We start from the raw sequence: 13,591 nt of genomic DNA on the forward strand, positions 1-13,591 counted from the left end.
ACTCTTGGAGCACACGGTTTTTATTTGCTAAGCTTTGATACTTCTAGACATTGGAAGGGACCTGCCAAAAAGTACTGAGATGAAAGAGGAAACACACCTTTTGATTGATGTTTAGTAGGCAAACTGGAACACAGCTGAGGATGACTATAGACAATACTGAATCAATGGAATAAAAAATAGAAGGAATGCTGCTTTTAAACCATTAATAAAGCCCATACCAAAGTAGAGGTGGGGAAGATGAAGAGCAGTTTGAATGTTGCATAATCTATTGAGGTCAGTGCATACGTATGCAGTAATCCCCCTTTTCTGTGAAGAACAAGTTTTAAGACCCTCCCACACCCAAGACTACAGGGAGCACTAAACCCTGTAATTCATATCTTGCCTATTTTAAGCACCTATCATACATTTTGTCCAAAACTCCAGTTTGAGCAAAGCTAGCGATATGATTTCCTTGATTCCCTAAAGTTGAGAACTTTTGCTTTGGCACTTTATGCTTCTCCTTGGCTCACATGAATCACCACTGCTACAACCTTGGCACTCCGTGGCCATTAATAAGGAAAATAAGGGTTTGTGAACAGGTGTACTGCTGCAGCTCACTGGCGTGTTGATCTTATAACTGAGATGACGGGTAGGTGGTGTCTGTTAGGTATATGCTGTAAGAAGAGGTGATCGATACGCTGGGAAGGGCAGAGTTGGGTGGCACACAGTTTCCTCATTCCACTCTGACATGGAATTTAAAAGTTAAAATTATTTATTTCTGGAAATTTTCGTTTAACATATCAGACTGTGTTGACCATGAGTGACTGTAATCCCTAAGTGAAATTGTAGATAAGAGGGCTGCTAGTTGGAGCCATATAGTCATCCAGAAGTTGTATAACTCCTTTTCTCCTTGGACTTCATGTGTTATATTGATTGCATATAATTTTTATAAACATATGAAAGGCTAAATAAATATATTATTCAGTGCTTGGGAGATAAGTTGGCATTGCAGCTAATGCTGTGGTAAGGCTGCCATGTATTGCCATGCAAAGTATCCTGTCCTTTTAAGACAGGATAATGAGTCTAATTCTGTGTTGAGTAAGGGACTGAGGGTCACCTCAAATCAGACAATGTCCATCCAACCTCTCTGTTCATATTAGGTGATTTTTGGAAAGTACAGTAGCATATCCTTTTCAGTGGAGCATTTAAGAACCAAAAAAGCCATTGGATCACCCATTCCGAAAGGATGCCAACCATATTATTGCCAGGGATTTATCAACTGGTAGCTGGAATATAGAGATATTGAATGCTCAGGGTAATGTGGCTTGGGCAGCATAGAGTTCGGGCTCACATCAGCTTACCAACAATTACAGATACTGCAACAATTGGGATGTTTTAATTATTAATTTCATTACGTTCTGTTTAATTAGTTTTTGTTGGAGGTGTGATGGCACACCAGTCACATGAAGTCAGGAGACAATGTGCATGAATTGATTCTCTCTCTCCCCACCATGTGATTTTCAGAGACTGAACTCTGGCCATCAGGCCACTGAAGCATCTAGCCCTTCCAATTTTTAAACAGTGGCTGTGGACATAGCGCTGTTGACCTGGAAACCAGCGCCTGCAGTTGCTGACTTGTCTGAAATTAGCCATTGTATGCTAGCAATCAGTCTGTGAATCTAAGATGTTTGCAGGCTTGTGAACACTTGATCTGCACCAACCTCTTCTATAACTAATTTCATAGGTTTATCATCTGTTGAAACGAGTCTCTCTCAGTTGTTCACTATAGTAACTGCATTGAAAGCCTGAAATAGCTGCCTTTCAATTTTAAACTTGGATTTTTGGATTTTGGATATGCTGTGCAAGTCTGGATTATTCTCAGCCACTTTGTCAAGGTTTTTATTATCTCCCTGCCTATGTTAACTTGTGATGTGACATTGTCACTGGGGTATAAGTTATACCCCTCCTACCCAAAACCTATCCTCATTTTCTGGGTTAGGAAAACCCTAGCATCAGCATTACCATCTATATTTAGAAAAAATTGGCAAACATGAAGGTTGGAAGCAGTGTGTAAGGAAGAAGGAATTTTAGTTCCAAGGCCTTAAGTCAATTATCTATGACATTTAAAATTGGCTAGTTATTTCTCTGTATACCCAGAGTACACAGAAACAATGTAGGGTTTATCGCTTTTAATTATTGTTTTTTCTAACTGAAAGTTGGATATTTATGTGGGAGTTCAATGAACTATGGTTTATATGCTAAAATTGACCTACATTCATTTTTGTAAATACAGTTTTACTGGGACACAATCATGCTCATATATTGATATAAGAGGATTGATGATCCAGGCCAATTGAGAAATTTAACAACAAGATAATCACACATATCATAAAGCTGACATTGGCCATTTCGATGTTCACTAAAGCATTTATAAAAATTCGATCTGTACTGTCCAAAGTGGTGAGAGTTAATGAGCTAGTAATTAACAGATGAGTATCTATAAATAAAGTATTCAAGATTTGACAGAATTCTAATATAATTTAAATATCAGTTCTTAGAAATCTCAGTATGCAGTACACTTGAACGTTGTTAATGTTTAAACCAATATGATATCTCATTATTGTGGAGTGAGGACAACCTTTGGAACCAATCATGAAAATTTATCTTATTTAGGATTCATCTGACATAATAATATCCCAATAGTCTTTTCTTAACAAACCATTAAAAGTTTGTCTTAAATATAGCTTAATCTGTCACTTCTTATTTAACTAAGCTTTTATATTTATATATTTATTTATTTGGGGTGTGTGCATGTGTGTGTGTGTGTGCCCGAGGACGGACACTCATGTGCCATACACACATGCAGAAGCCAGAGCAAATATCAGCAGTCAGTTCTCTCTATCTTTGCGGTTCTAGGAGTTGAACTCATGCTGCTAGTTTGGGTGACAAGCATCTTTATTCACTGAGCTGTCTTTATGGTCCCCAACCTGCCACTTCCTTTTAATTATTCTCATTATAGATATGTGATTATCATTATCCATTTGTTAAATTATCTGCTTGTGTCTTTTCCTTTGCCCTCCTTTCTTCCTCTCTACCACTAGAACAAAGCATGAATGTGAACACTATTACTTCAGCAAGTGAGTCAGGTAACCGGTCAAGAGGATTATGTCTGGAAAGCTGTAATTTCACACCTGAATGCCTTGGTAATGCGTAGCATAACAACCCCGCACCCCATGCTTATAGTGGAGGGGGCTTTTCTTTATTAGCTTTAGCTGGCACTCAGTAGTGTCAGTGGCGACTGAACAGTCTAGCGAGTATCTTACCGCTGTCACAGAGGAATTTATTCTTGCAATCAGTCTCTTCAATTTTGCAGAGCTTGGATGGGACACATGGCCGAAAGGTCACCAGGGGCTCTGTGCATGGTTGTCCTCCAAACTGACTTGGGCGCAGGATAGATCTAACTTTAACCTGAAAGAGAAGTAGAGGAGGGGGAATAATTCCAAAGCAAGGTCAAGGTTAAAGTGAAAATTCATCCAAGAATGGCTTTCCCCGTCATGGTTATAATCATCCCCATGGTGACAACTCCTGAATTGTACTAATACTTCCCCCAGTTTCATTATAATGTGTAAGTCACCACTTGGCATGCCTCTGTTTCCCCAACCTGCAAAATGAGAAACTGGGCAAAAAAGCTTCCAATGCTTTTCCTCACTCTGAAATCACACATTATAAATTATACCAACAACAAATGAAAACTTTACTGAGACTCTCCTCTGTGCATGCATGAAGTAGCTCTTTTATATCCCAGGCAGGGTGAAGCACTAAATCAGAAAGGATTTTGTGATTCCTTTGCCTAAGAAAGTCACTATGGAAACTGGCTTGACATAATATCCACACTTTGAAACATTTTGGTGAGGAGTAGAGACTAGAAATATGACAGGATTAACCAATGCTGTCTTAAATTGCAGAAAAACTTGAGTTCAAAATATAGTTCAATTATTAATTAGTGGTACATCCTTGTTGGGAATACTTAGCCCCTAAGGAACTGGAGCGTGTCCTCCTGTAAGCATATAGAAAGATACTAGGATGTGAAGTTTGTGTGGTTCACGTCAGGGACGCAGCACGGTTCTCGGAAATTGGTCTCTACAAATGAGTTTCAGTTTCTTTTCTCTCTCTGATGTGCGGTTGTTGGGAACAGAGGATTCTGACTGAAGTTGACATGGGTCATATGATGTGGCCCTTCCAGGAAAGAGTATGAGCAGGGTAAATATTGAAGCTGGGAAAATAAACAAGCTGTGGACCTTTCCCATGGTTAGACAGAATTTAGGGGGAAAGCACATAGCTGGGGGTTTGATTTATCTCCCTTATTTCTGTTTACTTTTAAGCACTCCATGAAAACTGAATTTCTTAGCCTTTCTTTTTGCTTTCAGAAGTGTCAGGAGGCATAGAGAGTGGATAAGTATGATATGGTCACTGGAACTCATGTGTGATTCAGACTATCTGGGTATGTTTGTAGCTCACATACCTGTTTTTCAATACAAGGGTCACAGTCTGACCATGGCCCGTAGTCGCCAAGGACACAGTTGATGGGACATGTCTGCACATTACACTCTCTGGTCTCCTGCTTGGTACAAAGCTGGTCACAATAGTTTTGCCGATAGTAATCATTCACTTCTATTTGTCTGTAAGAGTCAGAAAAGCTACCCTGAGTTTGTGTTTTCACAGCGCCTTCAAATCAACAACAAAATTGATCTGACAACAAATTAGAAAAAATAGCTACCAAGAGTAAAAGAAAAACCTTTCATAAAGAAACCAGGAAGGTTGGTTTATATATAAGATGGTGAACTTAGCAGAGCACAGCACCACGACAAGTATGGGAGTTCAAAGGAGAGAATTTTGACAGGGATGGCAGATCATTAACCCATGTGAGAAACCCTTCCAAGGGTACAGGTCTGTCTGACTGTGCAGGATGTTCATGAACTATCCTGTGCTTGAAAGATGCCGATGTATATAAATACAAGTAAGTAGCAAAGCAAAGACATAAGAAGGAAGAGTAAAACTTAGAGGCTAAAGAGAGCTTGGGTATCCTGGGCACAGCTTGACTGTGCTTGACTGAAAGGGATAGTCTCTCTTTGGCAGTCACTTGAGAACTACAGAAGAACTCTTGAACAGTGGGGTCTCTTCTCATACTTCATGGACTGTTTATTGGAAGTCAATTGGTAAATGTAATGAGATTCACAAAAAATACTTTTCTAAAATATTTCTCTAAAAGAGCTATAATAGTAAGAAAACGTGAAACACGATTTTCTCCCTTAAGTCATGTGAGCACTACCATTGTACAGAACATTAATAGAAACAAGCAAGGTACATAGGCGAGTAATCTGAAGTGTGAAAGGACCGAAGTATTAAATACTAGCAGGTAAGCACAGTTTCCTTGCCATCGTGATAATGCCAAGAATCAAGCAAATGGCTATTAGTGCTGCTCAGCTGAGGTTTTGTTACACTCAAAATTGTCTATGATTAACTCACTAACTGTAGGCAAGCAGAGTTATGTACTAACTAAAAAGAAACTGAATCAAGTTACTTTGAAATTCTTTAATTTTGCAAAAAGAAAAAAAAAGTAGACTTCACTTTAACTTCATGTAGGACAGAACTGTCTCAAGTCCCAAGTTCCCATTTGAGATATAACGGTCCTTCATTGCATAGTGTGATCTATTTTATAGTACCTACTCCATCCTTGAGATATGTCAGAGCGCAAAGCACTAATCTCGTACTCACCGCTGTCTCCTCTGGGTTCCAGAATTGCAAGATTTAGAACAGCTGGACCAGTGAGTCCATGGGTAGTGGTCACAAAAACAGGCTTCGCTCTTGTCAACCAGTATGATTAGTAAAATGAAGCTCAAGGTGAGATGTTTGGCCATGCCCTGACAGTTCTCAGGTCCTGAAATAGAACAGCATAGATATTCAGTGCCTTTAGGGGATAAAACTTTAGAAGCAGTGCTGAGTTACAGATTCATATGATTATAGAAATCACTTTTCTTTCTCTACTTTTCATGCGGTAAGATAATACATAAATTCACATGTGAAGACATATTAAGTGTTATTTTGAAAGATTTTAGCATAAAGATGAATAGAGTTGTAACTTGTGGCACACAACGCCCGTCTGCGCTCTATGCACCACCACACAGTTTGTGAACCGGGCAAGGGGTTGGAGATTGAAACACACAAAGACACAGAGACACAGATCATCCTTGAAGCCAGAAGCCTCAAGAATGCCTCCTTTATTGTGTTCAGGGGCAGCTTATATAGGGATAGTCACACCCCAGCCAAATGCAGCAGAAACCATTCCCCTGCTATCAGGAACTACTAAGGGTCTCGTGCTCAGAGCAGCTGTAGGCACTCAGATCAGGGGAAAACGAGTTGGTTTACAAGAAATTCAGGATCTGTTGGTTTATAGCTCCCAACAGTAACCTCCATTATAGTTCAGTAACTAGTGACAATGCACAAGACAAATTATGTAATATGTTTTTGCAAGACATTTAATTCATTAAAATATTAATTTTTTTGTGTAAAGGGATTCATTTGCTGTTGAACTATACATAAATATTTTAATTGATTTTATTGAGATATATATTTTTCTCTGCTCCCCTCCCCTCTTCTCCCCTCCCCTTCAACCCTCTCCCATGGTCCCCATGCTTCCAATTTACTCAGGAGATCTTGTCTTTTTCTACTTCCCATGTAGATTAGAACCATGTATGTCTCTCTTAGGGTCCTCATTGTTGTCCAGGTTCTCTGGGGTTGTGATTTGTGGGCTGGTTTTCTTTGTTTCATGTTTAAAAACGACTTATGAGTGAGTACATATGATAATTGTCTTTCTATGTCTGGGTTACCTCACTCAATATGATGTTTTCTAGCTCCATATAGTTGCCTGAAAAATTCAAGATGTCATTTGTTTTTCTGCTGTCTAGTACTCCATTGTGTAAATGGGCCACATTTTCCTCATCCATTCTTTGGTCGAGGGGCATTTAGGTTGTTTCCAGGTTCTGGCTATGACAAACAAAGCTGCTATGAACATAGCTGAACACATGTCCTTGTGGTACAATTGAGGATCCTTTGGATATATACCCAAAAGTGGTATTACTGGGTCTTGAGGAAGGTTGTTTCTACTTTTCTGAGAAATCACTATACAGCTATTCAAAGGGGCTGTACCAGCTTGCACTCCCACCAGCAATGCAAGAGTGTTCCCTTTACCCCACAACCTCTCCAGCATTAATTATCATCATGTTTTCGATCTTGGCCATTCTTACAGGTGTAAGATGGAATCTCAGAGTTGTTTTCATTTTCCTTTCTCTGAAGACTAAGGATGTTGAGCATTTCCTTATGTGTCTTTCACCCATTTTAGATTCCTCTGCTGAGAGTTCTCTGTTTAGATTTATATTCCATTTTTATTGTATTATTTGTTCTTTTGATGACCAATTTCTTAAGTTCTTTGTATATTTTGGAGATCAGACCTCTGTCTGATGTGGGGTTGGTAAAGATCTTTTCCCATTCTGTAGGCTGTCGTTTTGTCTTGTTGACTGTGTCCTTTGCTTTACAGAAGGTTTTCAATTTCAAGAGGTCCCATTTATTGTTTCTCTCAGTGTCTGTGCTACTGGGGTTATATTTAGAAAGTGGTCTCCTGTGCCAATGCATTCAAGTGTACTTCCCACTTTCTCTTCTATGAGGTTGAGTGTGGCTGGCTTTATGTTGAGGTCTTTGATCCATTTGACTTGAGTTTTGTGCATGGTGATAATATGGATATAATTTTAATTCTTCTGCATGTTGATATCCAGTTATGCCAGCATCATTTGTTAAATATGCTTTCTTTTTTACATTTTATATTTTTTGTTTCTTTGTCAAAAATCAGGTGTTCATAAGTGTGTGGATTAATATCTGGGTCTTCAATTCAGTCTCATTGGGCCTCTTGTCTGTTTTTATGCCAAAACCAGGCTGTTCTCAGTACTGTAGCACTGTAGTAGAGTTTGAAATCAGAAATTGTAATGCCTCCAGAAGTTCTTTTATTGTACAGGATTGTTTTGGCTATCCTGGTTTTTTTGCTTTTCCATACGAACTTAAGTATTGTTCTTTTAGGACCTCTTTCCACTTTCTGGTGTCTTCAATTTCTTTCTTCAAAGATTTAAAGTGCTTGTCAAACAAGTCTTCCTCTTGTTTGGCAGATGGGAGCAAATATAGTGACCCAGGCCAGACAATAATCAGAGAAGTTGCAAACCTTGAAACACAAAACACCAAATGGGGTGCAGCCATCAACTCCTTCCCCTAAGGATTCAAAGAACTCTGTAGAAGAGGAAGGGGGAAGAGTTTAAGGACCACAGTGACTCTACGTCAACAGGACCAAGCAATATGAACTCAGAGACTGAGGCAGCATGCACAGGGCCTGTCTGGTTTGCCCCAGATGGGTTCCTAGAGCTGAAAGGAGATGAGGACACGTGCTTCCATCCCTAATCCAAAAGCTAACTCAAACTTATAAATAAAAATTTGATTTTCTCCAAGGAAGGCTCACCGGGGGAACAAACAAGCCCCTAGGAGTAGATCTCATGCTCAACAGGAGATGGCCAACACAAAATGAACTCAGCATCATCTTTGGGGTTTGTCTTACAATGTTAAGTTAAAGTTTTTTTTTTTTCCTTTCTAACTTATCTTTTGCATATATATAGTGGCTTCTGGTTTTGGGTTTTATGGGATTTCTGATTGTGTAAATGTGTGTGTGTGTGTGTGTGTGTGAGAGAGAGAGAGAGAGAGAGAGAGAGAGAGAAAGAGAGAGTTTGTCTTGTGCTTTTTTGGCTCTTTTTCTTTTTTGCTGTTTTTGTCATCTTGTGATTTGTTTTTTATCCATCCTATCCTATCCTACCTTATTCTAGCCTATTCTGTAGATGACTTTTTTCTGAGGAGAGTTGGAAAGGGTGTGGATCTGAATAGCAGGGGAGGTGGATAGAATTGGGATGAGTAGAGGAAGAAGAAACAATAATCAGAATTTAGTGTATGAAAACAATCTTTTTTAAATTAAAGAAAAAAGAAACAAAGAGGAAGAAGCTTTCAGGTCATACTTCTCTGCATCATTTACCATGAAGTTCAAGGTTGCACAATTGAGTTAGCATGACAAGAACTCAATCACAACCCTTGATTCTTGGATGAGGTGCATCCTTTTGCTAACTTTCTTGCAACTCAGATTCCTGGAGCAATGAGATTTCCAGAGTTATGCTACCCTAAGCACAAGAAGATTTTACAAGTCTAATGTTAGAATAAAAGCCATGATACGCATGTTCTACTAGTGTGCTGTGGGGCCTTGAGTATCTGGGAGTTGTTTACAAAGTCATCACTGTTCTCTGGTATTCAAAATTTGCTATTAACAGCTCTAGTAATACATACAACATGCATACAAAGCTCCTGCAGTTAACACAGCCACTTTCATCTTGAACAAAAAGGAACATTCCTTTGTATCTCAATTTATTTATCTGTAAAATAGGAATAACAGTTTTACTCTTGTTGTATGTCAGTACAAAGCTTATGTAAAATGCTTAGAACATGTTTAGCATAGAATTGCCACATAGCAAATATTAAATTATCAAATTGACAGCCTGAAGACCACTGCAGACTGAGTAGCTATTAGTCACGCATATTTTCCAAAATCAGGGCCTCTCCAAAGAACAGCATGTGAAGACTGAAAATGTGTTCTGATATTAAATAAAACTATTTGTGTGTCACTTTATTGTTCTTTTATATAATCTGTCCTAACATGTATATTATTTTTCAGTAAATTTAAAATAAGTTTTAAGGCATTTGTTTCATAAACAAATTTATCCTACTTTGATGGAATACAAAAGGTCCTACTAGGGAAATTTTTAGTTCTAAGTGCCTATATTAAAACAAAAAAATTAGAAAAATCTCAAATAAGCAACCTCACGATGCAATTAAAGACATTGGGAAAACAAGAAAAAGCCAACTTAAAATTAATTCTTGAAAGAATATTTCAGATTGACAAACTCCTAACCAAATTAAACAAACAAGAGAGAATATGCAAATTAGTAATATCAGAGATGAGAAGAGAGACATTGCAATAAATACTAAAGAAATCAAGAAAATTGTGATGGCATAACTTAAAAAATGTATATTCCATGAGACTGGGAAATCTTGAAGGAATGGATAAATTTTAGATGCATATGACCCAGTTAAATCTAGATGAAATAATTACTTTAAGTAGTACTATAGTAATTAATTATATTGAAGCAGAAATTCTAAAAATTCCACTCCAAAATGTCTAGGCCCATGGATCCAGGGCAGAATTCTACCAGACCCTCAAAGAAGAAGACCACCCCCATGCCTCTGTTTTACGAGTGTTCAGGAGAGAGAAAATTCTTCCCTGTATCTATGTATATATGTATGCATGCACACACACTAAACATGTACAGCGAAAGAAGAAATCCTATGGCACTGCTTAGCTTTCTCAAGAAATTATACACTTTAAAGATCTTCCTGATTAATAGGGAGATATTTATATTGCTTGGTTTTGTTTGGTTTTCTGATACTGTAAATTGAACCTATTGCTTCATATGTGTTAAGCAAATGTTCTAGCGATGTTTTATGTCTCCAGAACTCCTTTTGTTTGTTATCTAGAGACAAGGTCTCACTAAGTCACTCTTTGTAGCCTCGAACCCTCCTAATTCTGCACCTCAGACTGGACTTGAACTTAGGATCCTCTTGCCTCAGACTTCTGGTGGATAATACTTATTACAGCTTGGGCCACCGTGCTAGCTATTTCTTTCTGTTGTTGCTGTTGACTGCGCAGTTTTATGCCATATGGATACACTAATTGCAGTGAACCATTATAATCACTGTGGAGATTCAGTACAAGCAGTTGCAGTAACTTTGTAATTAGGTGTAAGCATATTTCAGATGTATATACATGGAGATAGCAAGTATGTTCTTTGCAGCAGAACTGTTCTGTCAAGCCTTTTTTAAATATACAAGTTTTAATCTTGCCCAATTATCCTACTGAATTATAGTTCTTTTAACTGTCTCAGAGGGTTAGTTTCTGATTATACTTTAATGTAATGAATTATAGTTCTTTTAACTGTCTCAGAGGGCTAGTGTATGATTATATTTTAATGTAATGAGCTTATATTTCTTGGTTGTGATAAAAGGATACATCAAGAACAATACTATGGGACTACTTATTTAATAAATCTTATTTCAAGTCAATAGATAAGGCTGACTTGTTTCTCCAGAAATGAGGACTTCCTGTTAAGAAGTTGCTCAACCCTTTTATCTTTCCTGCCAGATCAGAGGAAAGAGTTGGCGTCAGCAACCAGATTCACGGCCAAATGCTGGCTATGTCCTTAATTGTAAGTGGTAATCTACCTGCTTTTGCATATCTGATGCCGCTGGGCATCAGTAGAAGCCTTTGTCGCTGACTGCAGAGGGTAGGCAGATGCTGAAGATCCTACCAATGCTTTTGTCTTCTTTAATCCAATTCCTAAGCTGCTGTAGCCCTAGCCTATTTGAATTATAAAAATGGGTCTTCTTTACAGACTCTTCTACTTCCCTACTCATATTTCCTCCCCCGCACCCCCAGCATCATAGTAGCACAGGGATGACAGGCAACAGAGAGAATCTGGGTGAGTATCAGAGTAAATGCTGCAATGTCACTCTTGGCAGAGACATACATACACCTTTCAAAATTTCCCTTTATAGTAAAAAGAAAACAAGTTCTTAAATCTTCTGTACAATTAGCACGCAAATGATTGAGATAAGTGGAACTGCGTGACATTATCAGACCTGTTCTTAGCAAATGCTATCTGCCTTGATTTATAGAAGCTTGAAATCATGGGCTGCATTTTCATCCCAATTATCATCAAAACTCCCAGGACAAGGTTCATAGAGAATATTCTGGCTTGTTATTTAATTATAATTTTTTCTGGGGAGAAATTTGAATGGCAATGAAAAAAAAAGGTGGTGATACCAAAAACTAATTTGATGAGCTGGTAGTAACATAGCTGGCTGGCAGCATCTCCTTTGATAACATTTTGTTTTGATGAAAAATCCCTGGGTTTGGGGAGTCAGTCAGAGGCATGGCATTTGCCTACATTGCCTGGTATGCATGTGCAAGACGCGGGGTGTGCCCATCAGGCACTAAAACAGATGAACTAGAAATAAAGGTGACTGTGTGCTGAAAGGACAATTCTCACTCAAACAAAGAGAACTACTTCTTTAATTTATTGTTATCATAGCTGAAAATATATAGTTCCATGTTTTTCATTCTCAATTTCTTTAAATACTTTAAGGGTAACTAAAAGTCAATGCAAATATTAGACTCACTTGGACATCCATTTTTTTATGGAAATATCAAATTAACAAATGGGAAAAGAGAGAGAGAGAGAGAGAGAGAGAGAGAGAGAGAGAGAGAGAGAGAGAGAATAGTTGGGAAATTTCTTCCACTCCAGGTCAGGGTAGAAGAGCAGTTGCTCTGCAGTTTTCTGGTAATTGCTATCACCTCTTGACCTCTCCAAAAGTCAACAGTCTGGCTGAACCCTTGAAGATAGCATTGTGAGCATTAGAGAACCCTGGTTAAGAAGGGAGTTCATCATACCCCGTCACCTTTGGGCACACTTTACTCACATTAACAACATATCTGGAGGGCAGTTCAGTGACTCTGACCTTGCAGATCTCAACAGATGCTATAGTTTAACCTCAGCTGTGCTTTCTTCCTTTTTCATTTGCTTGCAGACTTCTTGAACCTCTTATTTCTTGCCTCCCCGTGCCCCCCCCCCCACCGTGCCCTGTGTGTGCCCCAGGGGCTCAAAAAGAGACACTCACACTGCTCATTGCAGTTTGGGAGTCCAGACACAAAGCTGACCTTGGCTGAAGAGTGTGTACGCTCTTCTTTTAACTCATAAAGTGACTTAATCTCAAATGTCCCCTTAAAGGACATTTCTTCAAAGTATGTGAACATTTAATTCTTTTGAGATTTAAGCAAAGTAGTTACAGCTTATTTCAAAAGAAAGACAAAGAAATGGTGGTAGTCTGAGGGCTATACTTTCAGTCTTGGTGTGGGGTGTTTCTTAGAAACCCTGATCTACAATTAAGTATTCAAATTTATATGATGTGATTATATCACTTACCTTAAAATGGATTTGTCCTGTTCAGGAACTTAAGCTGTGAATGGCTGCAGAAGCAAAGGGGTTTGTGTGATGGCCCGGAAAGGCATTCTTCATACTGCTGGCTGACAGCAGAGAGTGCAGCCCTAGAGTTCTAACAGTGACTTAGACTGTTACCAAAATAAACATTGTGTTGAAACTCTGACTTTGGAAATAATTACTCCAAAAGGCAGAAACCCTGAAACTCCAAGCATAGCAGATTATACAAGGTCCTGCATTTTTTCAGTGATTTCCTCATTCAGGGTTGCTGCAATAGCTCTCTCGTCGCTGTGGAGAAACTTTTCTTTGGAAGTAGGTGTGGTCCTACTCATCCTGTAGAGTGAGGGATTACTCTAGGGATGGGAATCTAATACTTGCCTGAAGTTGTACGTTGATCTGCTTCTGGCTGTGCAAAGGATAGATGT

At 38.6% G+C, this 13,591-nt stretch overlaps 1 protein-coding gene across 1 annotated transcript in view; it reads right to left on the reverse strand.

Annotated features, from left to right (window-relative positions):
- Positions 1-13,232, reverse strand: part of C6 (complement C6) — a 62,000-nt gene extending 48,768 nt beyond the window's left edge. Inside the window, exons 1-4 of the mRNA XM_057789801.1 lie at positions 13,152-13,232; positions 5,755-5,917; positions 4,502-4,658; positions 3,303-3,447 (exon numbers count right to left, since the gene is read on the reverse strand). Of these exons, the coding sequence (XP_057645784.1) occupies positions 3,303-3,447; positions 4,502-4,658; positions 5,755-5,897 (445 nt within the window). The 5' untranslated portion in view covers positions 5,898-5,917; positions 13,152-13,232. The remainder of the gene's footprint in view (positions 1-3,302; positions 3,448-4,501; positions 4,659-5,754; positions 5,918-13,151) is intronic.
- Between the last annotated feature and the right edge of the window lie 359 nt (positions 13,233-13,591).

The sequence above is a fragment of the Chionomys nivalis genome, chromosome 15 (assembly GCF_950005125.1).
Source record: "Chionomys nivalis chromosome 15, mChiNiv1.1, whole genome shotgun sequence".
In the NCBI taxonomy this organism is placed as follows: Eukaryota; Metazoa; Chordata; class Mammalia; order Rodentia; family Cricetidae; genus Chionomys; species Chionomys nivalis.